Below are 24,420 nucleotides of genomic sequence, written 5' to 3' on the forward strand. Positions count from 1 at the left end.
AACTTTGGACGTTGAAATAGTGCTTAGAAGTATCAAGATCTTAGTATATTTAATTTCTTTCTTGTTTAAGTAAGTCATATTAGTTTCAGAAAAACAATGACAGTTAGTATTTCCATCAATAGAAAGTAACTAGGCTTACTAACTCCATAGGAACTTCTTCCTCTCGTCATTGTGAGACTTTTGCCGTAAACACCAGATATAAACGCCATACACGACACTATGGTCCATCAATCATTATTAATCAACAAACATTAACAGAGCTCACAAAATACTTCTATGTAGCTGACCTTAGTATTTGATTTATCATTTGACAATTTAATAACATTATTTTATTATGAAACATGCACCTTTGCATGTCTTAATCAGTTAATAAACATGAAACAACATGACATGGAAAGGTCAATTGGAGCGCGGGTTTACGCTAGAATGAAAGGGTTCGGTGTAACCAAATAACCATTGCCAAAGAAATACGCAACATTTACATGAAAACCACAATTCTTGCTGGTTTGGCTAGTTAGACAATTGTTACTGGTCTCGTATATGCCTACAGTAAATATGCACTGAGATCTACTATGCCCACAAACTGGTAACGTTCTTGCTCAGCTCTAAAGTCATCCCCCTTTTCCCTGTGAAGACATTTAAGATAAATGGTCATAAGAAGGCTCAGTGCAAGAATCTTATCATTTTGTAAGTGTGGTTTATCATGATCTGTGTGTATTTAGAAGACAGGTAACTTGTAAGAGAGGAATGAAGTAAGTAAAGTGACCATTGTAGCCATTACTTATCATGACACTGAATAACTGAAATAAAGACTGACAAATTCTTTTGCTTGGTTCTAGGATACTTGTTCCTGTCCAATCAAGCCAGGTTTGTAATTAATACAAGAAAGAGCACAATAACCATCAACCATTAACCCCCTCCACAAAGTTAAGAAAATTGGATTGAGGTTTGATTATGTACATGAATAGCTGTGCATCTATTAGGAATCTGATTATCCTGACAATACAATGAGATATCATGCTTATAAAGTTACAACATTTCCACACATTGCCCTTTATTTTACTGACATAAAAGGACCTATGAATTCCACTAATGAGATCATTAGCCATGTTGAAGCTCAATAAACTTTTGCCATGTGATTTGTTCTAGCTATTATGTTTCATAGTTTATTCACCACTGTAGACGAACATTAAATGTTCTCTGAGCCAGTGTATAAGCTATGCTTTCACTGATTGTGCAATTTGGGGTTCATTTATTCTTACTGTTTCCCCTTTTGTTTAAGTCATCTTTTGCAGGAATGACAATCTTATAGGCCTATGGGAAGGCATTCCTAATTACAAAGCTATGCTAACTGAAATTTAGAAAAAAAACGATTATACTCTGTCAAATTTTGGTAGGGGCCAAAGTTAAGAAAATGTTTGCTAGTCTAGGAGAACTCCATCTGACTGGTACTGGGCCATTTTTCACTACTCATCTAAAAAAAGCTACTCTCATGACAGACATTGTGTAACACTAAGAGAATATATTTGACTACTGAAAATCCCATCGCAACATCTTGTCCCTAATGATTGAGATGTGACTTATTGATAGCCTATTGTGACTGACTAAACCCTTCCTTACTCAAGGAATAAGATCACAGTACAGTAGTTGGCTTGTGATGTCACAGAAAATGCTAAGGGGATGATGTGATTTGACTAAAAGCAAGGAATAGATCCACAAATGTTGTCAAATCAACTTTAACCATTCAAGTAACATCCATTTATCTTGCACAGAATTTCACTATCTGTTAGAACGTAACAGGTATCAATCTTTATACTTTTACTTCTACTTACATCGTGATGTGGAAACATTGCACATACCTCTGTTTCATTCTCCTCCTGCTGTTGTATCCTGTTTAAGGTGTACTTCTATGAGTGAGTATAAGTACACAAATGAACATGGATCAATTTTGATGACTGCAAAAGATTTCAATGATTTTGACTAATGAAAGCATGTTTCAAATGATATTTGCAAATTCTTGTTTCATCAGAATGCAACGACAAGAAAGCCAAGAAGCTTAGTGATTCCTCGCCTAATTCCATGAGAGAAGGTTCTTGTAAAAAATAAAGTGGATACACATACTGTATCTCTTTGTGTTCACCCTGCTCATTAACCGATTTTTATTCTGTGCTGTATTTTAATTGTCCCTTGTAATTTCTGTTACTGGTCATTTAGCCTCTGAAGAAGATCCAGCTAGTATCCAAAAGTCAGGCCCACTTACTTTTACACATGAACCTTGTCTGATTATTTCCTACCAGAATCATACTATCACAAAGAGAAAGAAGGTGGGTATAAAGGCTCCGCCTGGCATTTTTATTACACATTGTTAATTGTTGTATTCAGATGGAATGCACTTAATGACAAAATTTTTACTATCTCTCCTTTTTACTTACACTGCACGGTATAAATAGAGCAGATACAGGGTTATTACGGTTGACCCGTGTTTGTTTCTCATCTTCTATGTCTTCAATGGGCGCCTCCAATGTAAATAAAAATACAAAGATAATTAAAACAGACTTAAATCGGTATGAATTTCATTTGTTGACTGCAATGATCTCTGTGAACTTCTGTTTGATTGAACCAGGTTTTATAAGATGCCAAAACACAACATGAAGAGGCACTCGTATTTTTCAATACTCATTTAAAAAATGCTACTCACATGACAGACATTGTGTAACACTAAGAGGAAATATTTGACTACTTTATCTGAAAATCCCATTGCAACATCTTGTCCCTAACTATTGAGATGTGATTGATAGAATGTAGCCTATTGTGACTGACTAAACCCTTCCTTACTCAAGGAATAAGATCACAGTACAGTAGTTGGCTTGTGATGTCACAGAAAATGCCAAGTGGATGATGTGATTTGACCAAATGTTTTCAAATCAATTGCAAACATTTAAGTAACATCCATTTATCTTGCACAGAATTTCACTATCTGTTAGAACGTAACAGGTACAGTATCAATCTTTGTACTTTTACTTCTACTTACATCGTGTTGTGGAAACATTGCACATACCTCTCTATCATTCTCCTCCTGCTGTTGTATCTTGTTCTTCTATGAGTGAGTATAAGTACACAAATAAACATGGATCAATTTTTGATGACTGCAAAAGATTTCAATGATTTTGACTAATGAAAGCATGTTGCAAATGATTTGTGCAAATTCTTGTTTCATCAGAATGCAACAACAAGAAAGCCAAGAAGCTTAGTGCTTCCTTGCAGAATTCCATGAGAGAAGGTTCTTGTAAAATAAAGTGGATGCACTTATATCTTTGTGTTCACCCCTCTGAAGGAGATCCAGCTAGTATCCAAACGTCGGGCCCACTTACTTTTACACATGAACCTTGTCTGATTATTTTCTACCAGACTCATAATATCACAAAGAGAAAGAAGATGGGTATAAAGGCTCAACCTGACATTTTTATAACACATTGTTAATTGTTGTATTCCACAGTCAGATTGAATGTACGTAATGACATAAGTTTTACCATCTCTGCTTTTTACTTACATGGCATGGTACAGATTGAGCAGAAACAGGGTTATTATGGTTGTCCTGTATTTGTATCTCATCTTCTATGTCTGCAATGGGCTCCTCCAATGTAAAAAAAATACAAAGACAATTAAAATAGACTTAAATCGGTATGAATTTCATTTGTTGACTGCAATGATCTCTGTGAACTTCTGTTTGATTGAACCAGGTTTTATGAGATACCAAAACACAACAAAGAGGCACTCAAGACATACAAGCTAGAATACTTGCCAATCTGCTATGTTATGTTCCATGGATGATAAGGTTCCTACACAACACTTGTATCATTGCTAAACCACATCTTGTCTGAGCATTTGCTACCAGACTCAGCAGTTTATATTTCCCTAAAAGACAGAAGATAGGAATAAAGGTTCAACCTTTTTATTACACAACGTTAACTGTTGTATTCACAATCAGATAGAATGTACCTCAATTACTGTATATCATTTTTTCCATCTGTACTTTTCTACTTACATTGTACAGTGGAGATGGAACAGGAATGGTTTTATAATTGTCCTTCTGTACTTGCTTGTCATCTTCTATGTCTGCTATGGGCTCCTTTGACTTTTCAGACTAAATAAATACAAAGATAAATTAGACAGCCTTAAGTCAGTATGAATTTCATTTGTTGACTGCAATGATCTCTGTGAACTTCTGTTTGATTGAACCAAAACACAACAAAGAAGCACTCAAGACATCCAAGGCTAGAATACTTGCCAATCTGCTATGGTATGTTCCATGGATGATAAGGTTCCTATACAACACATGTATCATTGCTAAACCATATGTTGTCTGAGTATTTGCTACCAGACTCAGTAGTATATATTTCACAAAAATACATACGATAGAAATAAAGGTTCCACATTTTAATTACACAAAGTTAACCTGTTGTACTTCACAATCAGATAGAATGTACCACAATTACTGTATATCATTTTTTCCATCTCTACTTTTCTACTTACATTGTACAGTAGGGATGGAGCAGGAATGGTTTTATAATTGTCCTTCTGTACTTGTTTCTCATCTTGTAAGTCTGCTGTGGGCTCCTTCGACCTTTCAGACTGCATTAATTCAAATATAAATACAACAGACTTAAATTGGTGTGAATTTCATTTGTTGACTGCAATGATCTCTGTGAACTTCTTTTTGATTGAGCCAGGTTTTTGGGGTTGTTCTTTTTACCTTCAGGTGGCAAAGTTGGTGGACAAAGTTAACATCATTTATTCTAGAGAAGTTATACTGTAGTTTTTCCCAATACACCTTCTTGTGGCGCGATTTAACCAAAATACTGTACATGGTAGTCCTCTGGTCTGACTTTTTATGGTGATTAGTGTCAACTTTGCCTACAAAATGCATATAAAGTAGCATATGAATGCAGATCTAGGTGATGAAATAGGTACTGTAATTAAGTGAATAGCAACTTATTTCTAGTTATTAAAGATCTTGATGCTTGATAATGTTGCAATATCTGTCAAATACGGAGGTCGGACTTAATTGATACAAATCGTAACAATGACATCAAAATTAACCTACTTTAACAGAAATGTTCAAACTTGTAAGTAACCTATAGCTATAAGTCATAACTGTGGTATATCATTACTGGGTAGAAACAGTACTGTACTTACATTGCGTGGTGGGGACGTCACAGATTTTCTTTTCTCCTTTAGTATCTTATAGGTCATGGCTACCACTTTGAATATCTCATGTTGAATAAATATGAACAATGAACATAAATATGAATATGAACACACAGTAACAGAACTTGATTATAATCATGAGTACTGTAGTTTGGTACTTTGATAATTGTAACAGGTGTCCTGGATGTAATTTTAAGAAGCTCTAACTAAATGAACCAGTACATTTAAAGAAATGGGCCAACCTATATAAACATTGTCACAGGAATGTATTTTACTCATGGTATAAAGACTACTAACCAAGCTAATGAACTGGTAAACAGAAGTAGTGATAATAGTCACGGACACACTAGCAATCAAAGATGAACGTAGTGCCCTCATAGTTTGGCAGTTTGGGAAATAATGACATACTTGACATGTGAAAACAATAGTTATGATTTTGTTTCTTTTCATATGTAACAGCTCTTTTTAAGGGAATTCAGTATTCAAGCAAACTACCAAGGGTTTTCTTAAATGTGAAAATGTTATAAACTTAAAGTCCAAATTCTGTTAAGCTATTTACATTTTTTTTTTTTATTACCAACCACATCGTTATGAAGAAGAAATGAAATTTGCAAAGTTGCTTGTAGTTTTTAAATGCATCTTGCATCAGCAGTATGAATGATGTTATCACAGCAATTTAGCTGTTCAAACATATATTTGTTTTTTTCTTTAAAATTAAATTCATGAGGTTTATTCTCGAATTCTGAATATATATTTCTCCAAAAAAATTCTTAGTACAGACTAAAGAGAGTATTTGCAGCTAAGCAATCATTTTAAATTATCAGGATCAATCAACAAGAATATCTTAACAGCTACAAAGTATTTGTTTTTGAAGAAGATCTGCTGTAATGACATCACAGACCACCAACTGTACTGTGATCCAGTTAGACAGTCAAAATACTAAGAATGCATTCAATCAACCATACCTTGATTTAGGGACAAGGTATTGAGGTGGGGTTTTGAACTAACAGAAGTGCATACAGTATGTATATTCTAAAAAGTGTCACATTGTCTGCCACCGGAATATACAAACCATAGCTAAGCCTATTGAATTATCCTCGGCCCTAATTCAGTTTAAAATCAGACATTATCAATTCCACTGGTATCAGCTTGGGTCTTTGAAATTCTATAAACAAAGACTGATGAGTAAGTTTTCTGGTATAGTTGAAATAACAGTCAAAGGCATTGAACACTCGCCCCAAACCGCGTCCCTCACTCCGAAAAAGTTAACTAAGTTCCGTTGCTTACAAGTGAGATACCTTGTTATCTTTTATCTAGACCTGAGATGTCCATCACTGCTGTGTACACTGAGTTGTGGGTATTGACCATAGCTGTATGTATTGACTGTACAGCTAGTGTCTAAGTACCAACGGTAGCAACTGTGTGTATATTTTCTGGGATCGATGATGGTGTCTAACACTTCTGTTACACCACTTGATATCTACCAAAGTCAATAATGCTAGCCCTACTGAACATTCCTCTGCACAAATTCATGATTAAACATGCACACAGTGTACTATTTCAGTGGTCAAGCCAAACTTGTCTTCACACTCAGGCTACTAGTGGTAAGAGCACTTGTGTTTACAATCATACAGGAGACATGTCAAAAAATTAGGTGCACTCAAGGATGAATCCTAGGTAATGGCAGCTACTGTACTTGTAGGGTATACTGTAGTTTATGCTATCAAGTAACAAATTATTAATGGTAGGGTGAACTTGAGGACTGTTTTTCTATATAGGCAGGCTTGACTGTCATGACCTATGTAATAGTCAACTCGATTTAAATATATGTCACTAACAGAATTAAATATCAGAGACATTTATAGCAAGTTGAATTTATATGGGGGTAATCTTAATGTAGCATCACATAACATTAGTATCTAGGCCTGGTATATATGCAATAATCCATCCTAGTAGGCTTTACTAAAATGTTTACATTTGCATGAATAATTATACCTCCTTCACAAAACAGTTCGGTTGTGTTGGAATATAACTGAAGGAATGAAACTGAAAGTTGTGTAGTCTCTGAAATGGAAACAAAGATTAATTGCTGAAATCATCTGGCTATAGTATCATACAGTTTTCAAATACCAATACTTTAGGGACCTAAATGGGTATCATCCAAGTTAGGCATACAGTAGTGGGTTGTATATGAAGTATGAATTAGATATCCAAAACCAACTACTACCATTAGTGTCTCTCATGTGCCTCTTCCCCTCCCACCCCATGCCCTCACCTGCACTCCTTTCCTAGCTATCCAGTACTCCTCTACCAACTGAACTGATACAGTAAAATGACAAAACTTAGCCTAACTTAGGCTATGTCAAGTACTGTTTTAGAGCTCCCAACTGACCCGCCATTCGCGGGTTTGACCCGCATTCTAACACCCAAACCCGCTGACCCGCGCAAGCGTCCGAAAAACCTGCATTGTAATTGTCAAGTATACATAAAAAAATTGCATCAAATTTTGACTTAGCAACCATCATTTCTTTAGCATTTAGCACAATAGAGTATAAAACCTCCTTAACAGCATCATTTGAACCTCAAATTAGCCTATATTTCTATTCATTGGGGCGAGCAGCGAACATTTTCATGCCACAGGAAAAAATGAATTATCACCTACTATTCAATTTATTGATGTTACACACAAAAAAATGTGTATTTCTCAGAAAATTGTGGGTGACAAAAGCCTTTCTAAGTGCCACCATTTTACATGTAGGCATCACCAGGATTCCAAAAAAGTTCAAAAGGGGAGGGGGACACCTCCTCCCCTTATACTCTTCCCCCAGGACGGCGATTCATGGCATGGACCAGCATTTGCCTTCTCAAGAGTTGGGAGCTATGCTGTTTGATATGTCATTTAGACTTATTCTCTTCAATTTTTAAGCAAGCGGCCTAAGTTTAGACCAAAATATTGAACCAAGTCACATACTCTTGCAAAATCCCTAACGTCGAGCTATACAGCTCCTGTAATTTAGGGTCTAACCGAACAGTTTAGGCCTAGGGTTAGGGACAAACTAAAACGAATGGCAGCGAATGACCGAATGACAATTGACTTTGTACAGGGGTAATTATCATTTGCGAATGACAGTGAATGACAGCGAATGACAACAAAGGACAGTGTTGAGTGGAGATACAATGATTAACGGAGTGGAGTAAATGCGGTTATTGGTTTTCTTCGCAAAAATGATTTGAGGAAAATTGCATGTTACGCGGTTGCAGGGTTTTGGTGTAATTTACGGATAGAAACCACAGGGAAAGTTTGTGTGTGAGAATGCGCTTGAGTGCTGTGCTTTTTACCTCTGTAGATTTATATAGAAATATATCTGAAGCCGTTTCAAGATTATATTATTGTTAGTTTCTAACAATTAATATCGGAAAAATGACGTTAATTTTTTTTTTTAAATCAGACTTACAATTTCGCTTACTATAAGGTGCGTTTTTATCTTGTTCGTACTTTACTAGATCTAGATACCCACGAAGTCTGAACTGTGATATCCGGTTGAAGCAAATGTCTGTGCTGTCATTACTGTCATTCGTTTTAGTCAACGCAATTTTTTAGTGTGTACAACATATTGTCATTCGTTATGTGTAACGCAATTGTCATTCGTTTTAGTAACACCCTAGTATTGTTAGTTTCTAACAATTAATATCGGAAAAATGACGTTAATTTTTTTTTTTTAAATCAGACTTACAATTTCGCTTACTATAAGCTGCGTTTTTATCTTGTCCGTACTTTACTAGATCTAGATACCCAAGAAATCTGAACTGCGATATCCGGTTGAACATATCTGTGCTGTCATTATTGTCATTCGTTTTAGTCAACGCAATTTTTTAGTGTGTAGCATGGTGGGCTCATAATTGACGCACTTAAGGATTTGATCAACGATATCTATCAAGGAAAAATCCAAATCACTCGACTGTATGTGTTTTTCATATGTGTAGTTCCTCAGAAATGTTATGATCTCAAAATATTTAAGGTTCTGTGCTTATGCACCGTACAATTGAGCAGAATTTGACCACAAAATGTCTGCCGTGTCAAGTTCTTTCATACCCCTAAATTGACACATTCGTTGTAGAACTACCTGTAGTGTAGGCCTTAGTATACATCCATTGACTTTAGATGCTGTTTGCTATGCTCTGAGCCTCTAAGCTCAGACTGGTCAGGTTCCAGAGAGCAGTGTTATCATATTGAGGTAATGTTGGTTATTTTTAGGAAGTAAGATTTCCAAATATCCAAAAAATGGGCAAAACTGGTGGGAGGGTGTTAATAGCTTAAAAAATACCACAATTTGGTCAGCAAATAGCTGAAATGGATTCAAACTCATGAAATATGTCATTCTGCTTGACTGCAAAAAGTTTAGGTGGCCTGCTGTATCGTTGCTAGTAATAATTGAAGGTGCGTCAATTACGGGGGTGCGTCAATTATGAAGCCTTTACTATACAACATATTGTCATTAGCTATGTGTAACGCAATTGTCATTCGTTTTAGTAACACCCTAGGGTTCCGACGAGTCCATGGCTGTGGCTTAGGAGATAAAATAAAGTAGTGGAACAGAATACCTTTCTCTCCTGGAAACCTGGGAAATTATTCCTACAGATGCATTTCTCCCTTCCCGTTGATTCAACCTTAAATCATAGGTCGATATATAGCAAAATTGTCACGATAACCACCCGGTGGAAATTCATAACGACTGCAAACTTGTCGTGTATATGTACGTATATAGGACTTGGCTAGTTGTGCTATTTTTAGTTGCTTGGAAATTCCATGGTCGATCAGAACCGTAGTCACATAGAAATGTTTGTTTTCATTTTATTGTAGTTTAGTACGGAAGCTTAAAATGCCATCAGCATAAGAAAACTTTGCCCCAATAAGTCACCGTTTTTCAGTAAATTGTTTAGATAACAAGATAATATCTTATCAAAGATCAGAAAAATGTTGGATGGCTCAGTTGCTTTAACTGAGAAATTGAACATTACATTACAATATGCTCAATAATTTATGCAAAAAAGCTGAAGCCAGTGTATTATCAATTTCTGACCACCAAAAATATATTTATACCACACAAACTAAGAGTTGTAATGAAACTGGTCTCAATCACGAATAACATGTTCCTACCAAGTTTCAAGGTCATAGCTCAAGTAGATATAGAGAGTATCACAGCTAAAGGCTTGAACATTCTTTCTGGTCAATCCTCCAAAACAACAACAATTTTGGCAACCAATGGCAACAGCAGTATTTGCTGAAGTCATCATAAACATAATTGAATATTCTGATACCATATGTCACGTGTGTATGTATCTTTCAGCCATAAATTATTTCATACAACCTCTGTAATGTTTCTTAATCAGCTCGGTATATTTACCTTAAAAAAAAGTATAAGCAACGAGTAAAGGGTAATGTGTTGAAATGCGATATAGGGCTTGCTTACATTGCGAAACAAGTGGGAACTACCGGAATTCAAGTAAAATGAAATAACATGGAGGACAAATCAATTTTGATGTTGAAAGACTACAAAACCGTATTTTCTGAACAGAAAAGGCTAGAGTTTATTTCTCCTTTAATGTTATTTAGAATAAGATTCTTGGTTGAAAAATTAACCAAAGATTTGTTTTCCAAATTAATTTACTTAAGACATAATATTTCTAATATAGGCCTACATAAAAGTTCTAATATACTTATTCTAGTTCTAACATACACAGGGGCGGCGATCTGTTTCAAATATTTGGGGGGGGGGGGGACATTGGCTTGGATGCAGGCGAATTACTATCAAAGCGGAGCGCCACCATTGGTTGGCGCGCAGTGTACAAGAAAATTTCTGGTTTTGATAGCCCCCCAGATCACCGGAAATGGCACTTCTCGGGCTCGAAAATGACAAACCAGATGTACACTTTTGCCTGAGAACCAAGTTTTTCCTAATAGTTTTTTTTTCATTCATAACCTTTTTTCAAGATTGTCACCAGTCACACATCATGTTCGACCTCATTGTATCTCCTGTGGATCATTGCTTTTGTAGGTAATTCTACGTAACGCCCCACAATACCTCTCAGCTCCACTTTTCAAGGTTTTAAGCCCATTATTTGTTCAGAATTAGAATAATAAATTCACTTCAAAACATACCCCAATGTTGCACAAAATTTCATTTATGGACAACCAATATAGAGAAACCCCCCTCAACCCCTATAAGACCGGTCAAAATTGCACGAGTAGAGGGAAGTATGATTAAGAATGTTGGTCAAGGAATTTTCGAAAATTCAGACACAGTTAAATTATTGGTGTACAAATATTAAAACCTCTTATAACGGCTAATATAAAACTTCGATATCATAGAAAATACCAAAAAAATATGCTCGAGGGGGAGGGCGGTCTCCACCCTTCACCCCCCCCCCCTCCCTTGGCTACGCACCTGCGGTTAGAAATCTTGTAGGAAACAGGCCAAATGGAAACCCAGTGAACCCATATCGATGTGGATCATATAATTGTACGTACTTACACTCATACACAAGATGCAAACCAAATTTCATTACGGATGCGGTCCGTCTATATTTCGAGAAAAAAAAAGTAACAACTACTTTCGGTCATATATAGTAACAAATTGTGACACGGTTAGACAGGCGCCTTGCGAGGAATTTGCCAAGGGAGGGGCAAAGCTTGTATCCAGACTTTCTAAGCGTAGCGCCACCATAAGTTGGCTCGAAGCGCGAAAGAAAATTTTGGCCGAAAATGCCTCCCAGATCGCAGGAAATGGCACTTCCCAGGCCTTGTAAGTTGCATCTAAGCATTTTCTATTTTGAAATTACTAGCGATATCATAAAAAAATCAAAACATATGCTTAAAAATAATTATGCCACCAAATATTGGGGGGGGGATATTAGATACTATATCCCCCACCTAAAATATTGGGGGGACATGTCCCCCCGTCCCCCCCCCCCATGATCGCCGCCCATGCATACATACACACATACATACATAACGTACACTGCAAGGAATTACTGGAAACTCAATCTTGCTTCACAGGTGATACCTTATCACAAGGTGCATGTGAGGTCACTTTATGATTATCAAAATTAACTTGATGTGTTACAACAAGCTGTTTTCAGTATTCATAGGAATTATTGCCAATTATTATTTGCCAGAGTGTTAATTGAGGCTGATTGCTTCCAACCAAATTTTCTGAATTTCTTCAGGCGAAGTTTCTGCATTTGCTGTTTTCTTCTCAGTGCATTTGTCCAATCTCATGGGATTGAATGTTGATGTAGGCCTACCACTTTAACCAAATATGAATATATTGCTTTCAAGTTTTCTTTGATGACATTGAATAAACCTCCACAAATGACATACTAGTCCAGGAACTTTCTGTAAAGAGAACGGGTATGTGCTTCCCTGCACCATTTATGTTTAATCACCATAATCACCATAATTGTAACTATCCCATAAAACATAACCTCCAATATACTCATGGTAAAAGAGGGAGCTAAATTGCGTTTTAGTTGTGTCTGGTTGAATGGACATGGGGGGTTGCCTTCATCAATGAACAACTGTGGGACTTTAGGGGGTAAATTATATCCGTACATCTACATTGGCTAACATACCTAACTATATTTCCATTTACTCTATAGGAGAGCATCAGTTTGGAACATCACATGGCAAACATACACATTCGTTGTGCACAGCTGTATACGTTCTTGTCATAGGAGGTATACGGATCTCGCCACAACAAGTTTTCATGATAATTTAACAAAAGGCATTAGGTCAAATATCTCTCCTAGTGCATTGGTGCAAAGGAATTCTTATACAAAGTGTGGTGTGTGACATGCCTGTCCAAATAAAATGCACAAGAATAAGGAGGGTTTAGAGCCTTGTGAAGTCACTGGTGTCATGAAGACAGTGTGATATGTAAAGTAAATATTTGTTAACTTTAGTTCAGTTAAGTCAAGTTCAGTTACACCTCATTGCACTATAAGCTAAAAGCATTATATTTTATATAGTTGCCAGCCTGGATGTTTGCGTCAAGGCAACCGATGCCTTTAACCTGGAATATCAAGATCAAGTTATTCCTAGAAGTGGAAGGATGCGGCTACCACCGTCTCATACAAATCGACATTCTTCCTCATTCATCCCACAATGCAGCAAAGTTTATAATGAAGACTTTCAACGTTAGATCTCGTCTGGCGGTTTCTTCTGTTCCGACTGTACTCTCTTGCCATTGTCATGAGCTTTGTACATTGTTTTACTGCATGTTTTATAATGTTTTATGTTTTCATATTCTTACAAATGTTTGATAATGTACGTTTAACGTTTTCATATTTTAATGTTTGTATATCATATATCCTGTTTCATACGAGCATGCAATTACCCTCGTGGTTTAATAAAATTCATCTAATCTAATGTAATCTAATCTAAATCAGTGCATAATTGAATCAGTGGAATATCAAAATCAGTGCATAATTGCGTGGGAATTCTTACAAAGTGTGGTATATGACATGCTAAAATGCACAGGACCAATTGAGTATAGAGCATTATGTGCTTGTGAGGTCACTGGTGTGAAAACCGTGCATGTGATATGGAAATTTAAGTTCAAGTTGTCTAGTCAAAGTTGATGTCGCACTGGATGTCACAGCTTAAAATGAATCATACTTCCATCACATGATTAAGATGTTCCCTTTAAAAAGAAGGGAAGAAAACTATTAAAAAACAACTTCCCTTTAATGGTTTTTACTTTGTTCAGTTTTTATTGGTATTCTTGTACTCAAATTCTCCTACCATGTTCATCATATTGCATTGTTGAGGGTATCTGCACTTAATCACATGATGCACTTATATATATTTTAATGATATGCAAGCTCATTTAAGCAAATAATGTGTAATTGCGGATTGTTAAGATCAGCATGTTCACATTCATTATCTTTTCCATGTTCTTCCATTTGTTTTAAATGCTTTCATGTTTGTATTGTTATAGAAGGTTGCTTTACAATCGAAGTTTCTGATACATAACCTCAAATCTGAACTCCTTTTGTGACAATAACTAAAAAGCTTTTTTTTTTTTAATGGAACCATCCACTAACATTGTGATACTATAGACGAGATATGTTATTGGAAATATCCATAATTTAGCTCTGAACATCAGCCCAGCAGATACATGCTGTGATACAAACAAAGCAGTTAATTTCCTTTGATTTATACCTGAGCTGTATCTCATGGTTATGGCCCTGTGTACAACATAATTATGTAAACTTACCGAGTAATTCACTTGTAGAAACTTTAGATGGTGTGCCACTCCTCTAATGTAGTTATATTTCCATAAATGGTATGAATAATAAGAATGATATTCCTACATTAGAGAATTCATCTAAGTTGTGCATTTTCAGCTTAATTTTTTTTTATTAAGTTTCAGAAACAGTATCTTAAATAGAATCTCTAGTTACAATGCTGTTTCAAACATCTTGATTAATAGATTTGCACTTGACTGATCCTTAATAAATGTCTGGTCTCAACAAGTACAAGAACTGTGTTTTCTGATATCTATATTTCTCTGTGTGTTAAGTGTCAGTTGCGACTTTTCGAGGGGATACAAGCTGTGCAGTAAATAAATAATTATTAAAATCGTTTACATATGTTGTGTAAATGCTCGTTACCCGTACATTATGTATCCTTAACACTTATTTAGGGTAGGAGAAATACTTTATTCCGAAGTAACTTACTTTATAGAGAAGGTGTATAGCGATCACTACACAAAATTAATGTTATATCCTACCCCAATTACATGTAACGTTTAACCTACCTGTGGTAAGGTAAAATTTACTTACAATATTTTATAAACCTGTATCTTTGGTTTTGTGAGTGTATATGCCACGAATTACAGACACACCGACTCGTTAATTTTAACGTGTTTAGCAAAGGAGGCACCACATTTTGTGGCCCTATAAATACACCAAGCTTTCAAGTAGGTCCATCAGGCGTTCGTTTTAGAAGATTCCGTGAGACAATAAGAAACTAGTTTTCGGGAACTTCCAAATTCGGCCTGAGATCATAATCACCAAAAGTACGATATTTGTCCCAATTGACACCCGATTATTAGCCGATTATTAACTGATTGTATCTTCTGGAAATAACTGGGGATGAATGAAATTTGTTGTCCAGGCTTAGAGTATACAATTCTTTTATACCCTTCGTCAGTAGCAAAGGTTTATTCGTGTTCATTGTGTGTCACTAAAACAAAAGTTATTCTGGTAGAAGCAGCCTTGGGCTTGTATTGTAAGAGGAAGTCCCCGGGTAAGCTGTTGACGTTTTCAAAAATAGACTTGATTAATTTGTAAGGTTAGTTGCAATTAAAATCAAAACTAAATTATGAAATGTGTCCCGAAAGGAATGCATAGACTCCGGATGTGTGACCTGATTAATTCACTTTGGCTTCGGCTTTGAGTACAGCGTTTCTTTATGCTGCCGTGTTGGACGAATCTAACCGTAATATTAATTACCGACTTTGCGATCCGCGTTATATAGTAATTGTCGACTTTGCAAGCCGCGGTTACCCTCACAAGTTTGCAAGGTTGGCAAAAGTGACTCTACAGTTTTACCTTTTGGGAAACCAAAAAAGAGTACAATTAAAGTAGTATTTTGGTTTAATATATAACCCTGGGAATCAGAGCAGATGTGCCTGTAATGGAGAAATTGGCTGCACAAAATAGATTTCGTTACATTAGGAGGGTGATGGATACTGGAATCTGGATAATGATTATGACGATCATCAGGCTTGAAAAACCCCGGAGGTTGTCATTTGATTTTATTTTATTCAGCAAATTATCAATCTTCATCTACAACCAAAACATTTAACATTTAAAATACAAGATGGAAATATACTTAAATGCATCAAAAAGAAAATAATATGCCAAGAATAACCCTAAAAGCTTATTTCCAATGGGGTCTAAAAATACATAAGATAAGACATTTACTCATGGAAAATCTAAACATGCATACAAACACTGTAAAAAATAAAAAGCAAGAAAGATATTTACAAGCTAGACATTCATATGATTTAAATGGTAGGCTTTGGCATCTTTTTTAAAATTGTATTTCAGCAGGATGGATTTTATGTTTTCAGGTAGCCTGTTCCAGGTTTTAATTGCTTTGTATTAAAGAGACCCAGCAATGTGAGTTTTAATTTTGGGAAGTTGAAACTTAAAAGTACTACCTTTTGTGTATAATTGAACACTATTTACTCTAATAAAACTCTCCCTCATATAAACTGGAGAGGTACAAAGGAAAACATTAAAAACATGATTCAGACGAAGCTGTTCAGCCCTAGTGTTGATGTTCAAAATACCAATAGCAAGTCAGCATGGTTAATGTGTTAACAAAAATCTTTACTCTTGCCCTCATTATGTGAAACACAAGACCTGGAAAAAATGACGAGATTCCTTCAGTGCCACCCGATACTCATAGCTGGTACAGTAACTACTCTTCATGTCCTGTAACATAGGTAACCGTGTTACGAACACAAAGTAGTCATTACTGATGTACGGTTGTGGGGACATGAACAGTAGTTGATGTATCAGCTATGAGTATATCGGCTGAGAGTCTACTGATTAGACTCCATGCTTTTTTTGCTCTACATATTCGTAACTGGATGACATTTAATTTTGTGTCAACACAAGGTAGTAGTCTGCCGTTGGGCCCGAATAACTGAGTGGGTGCAGAATTCTCCCAGATGCCGGTGTCAAGCGGAACCCCAAACACATAGGCGTATGGGACCATTTCGGTTTGGGGGGGGGCAGAAACTTTTGTGCTCGAAATTTCCCGTGACACTATCTAAGCGGAGCGCCACCATCGGTTGGCGCGTAGCGTACAAGAAAATATCAGATTGCCGGAAATGGCACTTCTGAGGCCTTGCAAGTTGCATCTAAACATTCTTTATTTTATAATCTCACGTTTAGAAATTTACACTTCCCCAAAAATTTGGTAAATTAGAAGAAGAAAAAATGGTAACATCACTTTGACGGGGAAAACTAGGACAGTATATTTGTTAACTCCCATTTAGTTACGGTATTTATTATTTTAGACGACGACTCAGCTACCCCCAGAAAAACATACATTGTTCAACGACACGTAGGTGGGAAAATGTCGCTGTGTCTGGTGAGACTGCAATTTGTCTCACCAAAAAGTATAAAAATTACAAAGAATATGATAAACCTGTACTTTTAGGCTTGTAGGCACCCCCCCCCCCCCCACCATCCATGAAAAAGAAATGTTTCTTATATACACTCATGTCTGGGATGTCCAGGTATACAGTTGACTAGTTAGAAAAAATGTTTACTGCGGTTTTTTCACTTCAGAGACTGCTAATCTCCATGCATACTTGTCACCACGATTGTGAGCGGCGTTCCCTGTTAATAATTTGGGTGATAGTGCAAAAAGCGTGGTAGCCCAGATGAGCTGCGCTTACGGTGGTGTTACACGGAAATATTCGGGCATCATGATGCTAAATAAAGAAAATTATTAGGCTTATATTAATATTAATGTCACAAAACAAATAACACAGAAAAAACGCTCTCCACGGAATTTTCGGGCAAAAATATGAAAAGATTTGGGCAAGCTACTACATATTTATATATATATATATTTTTTCTCCTCTTAGGCTGCCCGAATTTTTCAGGACTTGCCCGAATTTCTTGTCCTCTGGAAATTTGGGGGGGGGGGCAGTCTGCCCCCGCCTCGTACGCCTATGCCCAAACAGTGCGGGTGAGGGAATGACCCCACGACTGAGTACGGTAGTAATCGGTTACGTCTACAGTAGCTTTGTGATCAAAGTACAAAGTCACCTCGACGGCCCTTTTACCACCCGCAAGCAAACTATACAAACAACATCTACAGCATGTCATATATATATATATATATAATATAATATAATATAATAAATACCATATATTAAAGTGCTGTTATCATGAAATAAAACATGCTCAAGAGCACTATACAAAAGAACCAATACCTGGAATATAAAATTACCAAACTTAAGAAAACCTAAAAGTAATAACAACAGCAATAAAATTAAAAAATGATATAAGACAAGGATATATACCACAATCAAGAACATAAAAATATAAATATATATATAAAAATGGGCACAGTAATGTGAATAAAACAACGAATAAGATTAATGCCCATACTCAAACCTAAAAAGATAAGTTTTCAAATGCTTCTTAAAAGTGTCAAAATATATGTGATATTTCTCAAGTGATGAGGAAGAGAATTCCAGAGTTTATAGGACCTGCTGCACTGAACGAACTATCTCCATATGTGACTTTGTTAGTACGAGGAATGACTAGAGAAAGATGACTTTGGGACCGTAATGCCCTAGCTGGAGTGTAGCGTTTCACCAAATCAGTCATATATAACTCGGAGATTTATCATGAAGAATGCGAAAAACGTGCAGAATGAGCTTGTAATTTATCCGGCGATGAATTGGCAACCAATGCAGGTCTCGGAGTACTAGAGTGATGTGTTCGTAACGACGGGTTCTGGTAATAATTCTGGCAGCCGTATTTTGGACCCTCTATAGTTTTTTTGATTGAGGGGCACGACGTTCCTTTCAGGAGAGCATTACAGTAGTCAAGACGAGATGTTACCAGCGAATGGACGAGAGACTTAGTTGCCTCCTCGTTAAGGGATGGACGAATTCTCCCGATGATGCGTATAATTGGTTGTAACAAGAGCGACTAATTAAAGTTATATGGTTTTCCATAGACAAATACGAAGCGAACAACACACCGAGATTCCGTACTGATGTCGAGGGTGGAAGAACACCATTGCCCATTCTCAATGAAGGAAGGTGGATCGTTCGTTTGCTATGCTTTGAATGGAAAAATATCACGTCTGTCTTGTCATCGTTAAGCTTAAGCATGTTATCAGCCATCCATTTTCTGACATCTTCAAGACATGTCTCCAATATATGCAGAGGATTAACTGCATCAGGAGAACTAAGTGGCTTAAACGAAAGGTAAATTTGGGTGTCGTCAGCATACATATGGTAATCAAGGCCATGCTGCCTTATAAGATCGCCCAGTGGTTTAGTATACACGGTGTATAACTTTGGTCCTAGTATTGATCCCTGAGGGACACCATATTTAAGTAACAAAGGTGCAGATTTTATGTTATCAATGACGACGGACTGGCATCTATTTTGAAGATAAGAAGTCATCCATTTTAAGGCAATTCCGGTTATCCCATACATATTACGAAGCCGATTTAGCAAAATTGAGTGATCGATGGTGTCAAATGCAGCAGACAAGTCCAGTAAAACTAATGCTACTGTCTTTCCGTCGTCTATGTTATGCATGATGTCGGACTGTACCTTGATTAGGGCTGTTTCGGTCGAATGTAACTTGGTATAGGCACTTTGATATCTTTCTTGAAATTCGTTGTCATCCAAACAGAGCAAAACAGAAGTGAAAAACAAAACACAGTTTTGAGCGAATTTTTTTCTTTTCACATTCAGAACGGCTATATGACCCAATGTGCGACGACATACAAAACACATAAACGCAATTTATACCAGGGAATAAAAGTTGACCAGTTTGGCATTTTATTCGCAAAACGTTGTTTCTTCTGTTGATGCGCTAAGGTACCCCAGATGAGACATGCAAAGTTGCAACCAATGTGGATAGAGTCGTGGGTTGGTAATCTGGTGTTCCGGTTTCGAATCCATCGAAATTTAGTTTATACGATACTTCATTTCCCGTTCGTGTACTCCTCTCTGAAGTCTTTACGTATATTAATTCCAACACCCTTTTTGTTCAGCTGACGTGTTGGCCAGTGCTTAAAGGGGCATATGAAGGGCATTTCCAGCTTCTGTGTTCTTGATTCATTCGAATGTCTGTCATAATGCCGAGGAGTTCCAAGTTCAATAATGAATGCCCTTGACAGTCGATCACGTTGATAAGTCTGCGGAACCTCAAGATAGATAAAGAGAGACCAACATGTACTGGTTATAAGCGATGCATAAGAATAAAGTGTAAAGACGAACTGCCAGACCACCCCTACCATACACTCTACAAGTACCTTGATCTTCTAGTTTTTGTCTTTCCAGTGTGCTTATAATCCTTACTCTTCGAGAAGGGTTCAAATCCTCTTTCCTCGGATTTTTAACTCTCATTTTCGTTCTCCGGTTGTGTACTAAGTATACCTCTGATAGCAAGAAAGACTGGAGCTATCATGATCAAAAATGCTCCCACTGTCACTGATGGCTCCAGTCGATCATCCGTGAAAACGACTTGCAACAAGTATGACCACACAACCTCTGCCGTGGTAACCAAGGCAACAACAGACGCATCTTCTGATTTGAGAGCGAGATAAGTCAAAGTGCAAGCTATCACTGCTGCCAAACATGTCAATATAACGAACGACCAATCTAACGGTGTCTTCATATGATCTTGTGATGTAATGTTTGTGAATATTAAGAATCCGTAGAAGGCATGACCTACTATTCCTTTAACAAGCAAAAGCAGAGCTGAATCGTAAGCATTCCTTTCAACTAATTTGCGAATGAAGAGGAGCACAAAAGCACCACACACGGCAGAGACCAAAGCTGCAACGGAACCCAGTAACTCGACGTCAGTGAAAGTGTTACCAAAGAGTAAAGGAGGTTTGAAAATTAATATCACGCCAAGAAAGTTGATAACTACCAGACCTATATCATATACTACGAGACTTTCGTTTAAGAATAATTTAGCCAAGATAACACACAATAACGGTTTGCTGAAAATAAGTGCACAAGCATTCCCAATCGCTGTGTATGTAAGTCCCAAAGTAGCAAAACACAAGGAAAGAGAATCGAATACTCCGGTGAAGAGAATTAACAATCCGTCCGACAGACGGTAACGGTGACTGGATTCCCATTGTATGAAGAATAAAGACGGTAGGTAAAGAAGACTGTTAACGAAACACAACGTCCACGGAGAGACTGTCTTAGTAGAAAACGTAGTACCCAGACTATTGAGAGACCAGATTATGGAGGCTAGAAATGTTAACGCTATTCCCCTCTGTGCATAAACAGCTTGGTACAAATTTGACGCCATATTTATGTTTCAAATATCCTGCCAAATGCAGGTTTTCATGTCTTTGTTCCAATAATGCGTCTGAAATCAGGATATACGTAGGATGATGCCTGCCCCCAAAATAACGTGGGTTTCCTCCTTTTTGGATCTTTCGTCAATAAGAAATAGTAAACTAAAGTTAGGACAATAATATTCGATCGTTTGTGCTCTTGACACGTTTATATATGATTGAGATATGCTGGAGTACATATAGTTTCAACTCAGTTCAACAATGAAACACCACAGCAATATTTTATACCAGTACTTTGATTTAATTTTTACATAGGCCTATTTGTTTTTCAAATTTTACCATGTAGCTGTTCAACACGAGATATTTATGATGTTCTATTGAAGCTGTATACTTATAATTGCAGGCTGTACACGTCGGATGTATTGTAATATGAATCAATTCTTATCAAACGACTATGTTTAATTCAATGCGTCTTACCAGCAGTTAATTGCTTGCACCTTGTCATACGTTAACTTGAATCTGATTTTAATCAGTGTTGCGCGTCTTGCTACTTACCAGCAGGTTGTTACTTGTTACTAGCAGGGAGTTGTTCCATAACAACTCCCTGCTTGGAGGAGCAAATGTAGGTGCCAGTTTGGAATGACTCATCCACGCGGAAGGCGTGGCGGGAGCGCGAGGGGTGCAGGGGCCCGCCTTGGGCCCCTGGTGGGATCCAGGGGCAACGCCCCAATGGGGGACCAATGAGAAAATCCTCTTGAAGCTCTGAGGTATTTATAAAATTGTGGGTGTTAGAATGAAGCATTTAACTATATATATATATATATATATATATATATATATTTTTTTTTTTTTTTATAATAGCCTAACTCGGGCTAACGGCCAATCGATTTTATAATGCAGGGTGCTTGTGAGAGGATGGATGATGACGGTAGGGATTAAATAAGGGTTTTGGAACGATAATCCCACTCAAGGTGTCATACAGAAAGTAGGCCTAATAATGAGACAAATATCTACGATGGGTGCGCGCGAAAAGTACCGTAGTTTTTTAGATCAGTTTACATCAATTGCCAAAGTTATCTATTATATTTATTTCCCCTCCTATATAGTTTTAATCTCCTTTCCTTCATTATTTATCGACCCACCTCACGTATCGGGGTGGGGGAGGGGGGGTGTGACACCAGACTGCACCCAATTTTTTTTTTCTGGCAAAGATTCCCCGAAAAGACAAGGAAAGCATTAAACCTTACCAGAATTTGGCACACCCTGTAAGCCAATCGTGGAGACGACACAGTACGGTATACACTGCCTTTCTGGTTCTAATCGCTTGACTTCATTGGCTCAGGGATTTCATGCAGGGATGGTCAAGACAAGTTAAACTAGACAAAGGCTTTACAACAACTTCTGAAATCAGAGTAGGAGTTCCACAAGGAGGCCCTCTATCAGCCCTATTGTTTACTATTTATACAGATTGCATTCGCTCTAATTGTAATTGCTGAGTAATTAAATATGCTGATGACACTGCTTTATCGTGCAATATCACCAAAGGCTCCCACCAGCAAAATCAGCATGAGTATCAGGATTTATCACTAGTGTAGTTAACACTTGCGACCAGAAGAATCTACTTCTCAACAAAAAGAAGTGTAAGGAAATGGTATTCGAAAACATCAATATTAAGCACAGGGGATTAATCGAGAAGAGAGATGAGAAGACAATTATTCACAATACATCCGTTGAACGTACTTTCAGTACAATGTATCTAGGAGTCTGCATTGACAACATGCTGACGTTTTCAAATCATATTTCGAAGGTATTAGCCAAGGTGTATCACATTGTCGCCACACTCATGTATATTGCTCCTCACTTTCCTGTCCATATACGGGAAAGGGTGTTTGAGGCCTCTATCTTGCCAAATATCATATATGCTGTCCCGGTCTGGTATCACTTTGTCCAAATGAAAGATAAGAAAAGATTATTAAGTTTCCTGAGATACTGTGAGAGAATCTTTGGATTAAATCATAACCTACTTAAAGATAAAGTTAATACGGCTGCTAGGAAGGAATTTGAGAGGGTACCGTACTAAATAACATCCATAGAAATGAAGGACACCCACTCCATTGTGCAATAAACTCTCTGTGCAATAAGACAAACTACAATTTGAGGAATGCTGCAATAACTCCCAGATTCAGGATTGAACTTTATGGGAATTCTTTTGTTTATAGGGCGTCCATGTTCATACAGCATGGTGCTCTAGAACCATTGTTGTGATTTTTCAGTGTTATGGCTAGTATTTACTATTTTATATCTTAATCATAATTTTATTTATTTTCCTATGTATAAATTTTTAATGATTTATACTGGAAATAAAGAATTGAATTGAATTGAAATTGACTTCCAATTTCTCGTCAAGACTGTGCTCCGAACAATAGGATGAATTCTATGGAACGCCGAAAGGGCATTGTTTACTTCTATGCTGTCTGTTATCATGTTGTTGTCTCTTTTATGTTGTTGTCTCCTTCAATGTTGTTGTCTACTTTGATGCTGTTGTCTCCTTCAACGTTGTTGTCTACTTTGATGCTGTTGGCTCCTTTGATGTTGTCTCCTTTGATGCTAGCTGGAGGCGCTGTTCACTTTCATGACGTCAAAATACGCATACACATTCAAAGAATTTTGTGCTTTAGAACTAACCAAAATGTCCGAGAGAGAGACCAACCAGCCCATATTGTAGGGATAGGTTATGCGAACAAAATGATAGCAGAAATGATGGAAATCACTATAACATCGGTGAAGAATATACGAAAGTCTTTCAAGATATAAGAAAAAGAGGTACATGTGCTGGTCAAGTTACAGGCACGGACCTAGCCTAACGTTAGGTGTATAATATATAGCCTAAATAGTATAACCATAGTAGTATTTAGTATATCATTGCTAATATTAATATTAATTTAGGTCAAACTGCAACGAATGTGAGCCATAGTGGGCTATCCTAGAAAAACTAGGAAAGTTTATCGAGCTAGCGACCAAATGATTCAGAACAAAGAAAGAAAGTGATAAAAAAGTAGGAAAATAATGAAGAAGAAGGGAACAGTATACGTAAAGTTAGTGTAAACAAGAGA

At 36.9% G+C, this 24,420-nt stretch overlaps 2 protein-coding genes across 8 annotated transcripts in view; both read right to left on the reverse strand.

Moving 5' to 3' along the window:
* The window catches only part of LOC139975858 (uncharacterized), a 27,378-nt gene extending 17,380 nt beyond the window's left edge, over nucleotides 1–9,998 (reverse strand). For 2 of the 7 annotated variants that reach the window (XM_071984109.1, XM_071984107.1), the window contains exons 1-9: nucleotides 9,811–9,996; nucleotides 7,204–7,272; nucleotides 5,197–5,271; nucleotides 4,534–4,632; nucleotides 4,046–4,144; nucleotides 3,551–3,634; nucleotides 3,032–3,097; nucleotides 2,433–2,516; nucleotides 1,860–1,907 (exon numbers count right to left, since the gene is read on the reverse strand). In XM_071984109.1, the coding sequence (XP_071840210.1) occupies nucleotides 1,860–1,907; nucleotides 2,433–2,516; nucleotides 3,032–3,097; nucleotides 3,551–3,634; nucleotides 4,046–4,144; nucleotides 4,534–4,632; nucleotides 5,197–5,253 (537 nt within the window). In that variant the 5' untranslated portion in view covers nucleotides 5,254–5,271; nucleotides 7,204–7,272; nucleotides 9,811–9,996. Of the gene's footprint in view, nucleotides 1–1,859; nucleotides 1,908–2,432; nucleotides 2,517–3,031; nucleotides 3,098–3,550; nucleotides 3,635–4,045; nucleotides 4,145–4,533; nucleotides 4,633–5,196; nucleotides 5,272–7,203; nucleotides 7,273–9,810 lie in introns of all 7 variants that reach the window. The other 5 variants (XM_071984112.1, XM_071984110.1, XM_071984111.1 and 2 more) reach the window with 5 other exon arrangements.
* Nucleotides 9,999–20,385: 10,387 nt separating this feature from the next.
* LOC139976395 (solute carrier family 35 member G1-like) lies at nucleotides 20,386–21,318 on the reverse strand. The gene has a single exon (XM_071985101.1). It carries the CDS (start codon nucleotides 21,316–21,318, stop codon nucleotides 20,386–20,388), a length of 933 nt encoding a protein of 310 aa, XP_071841202.1.
* Between the last annotated feature and the right edge of the window lie 3,102 nt (nucleotides 21,319–24,420).

Source organism: Apostichopus japonicus, chromosome 11 (assembly GCF_037975245.1).
Source record: "Apostichopus japonicus isolate 1M-3 chromosome 11, ASM3797524v1, whole genome shotgun sequence".
Lineage (NCBI taxonomy): Eukaryota > Metazoa > Echinodermata > Holothuroidea > Aspidochirotida > Stichopodidae > Apostichopus > Apostichopus japonicus.

What these genes read in the sequence shown, in the direction of transcription:
- LOC139976395 (XM_071985101.1), bottom strand. Translation starts at nt 21,318, where the DNA reads ATGGCGTCAAATTTGTACCAAGCTGTTTATGCACAGAGGGGAATAGCG.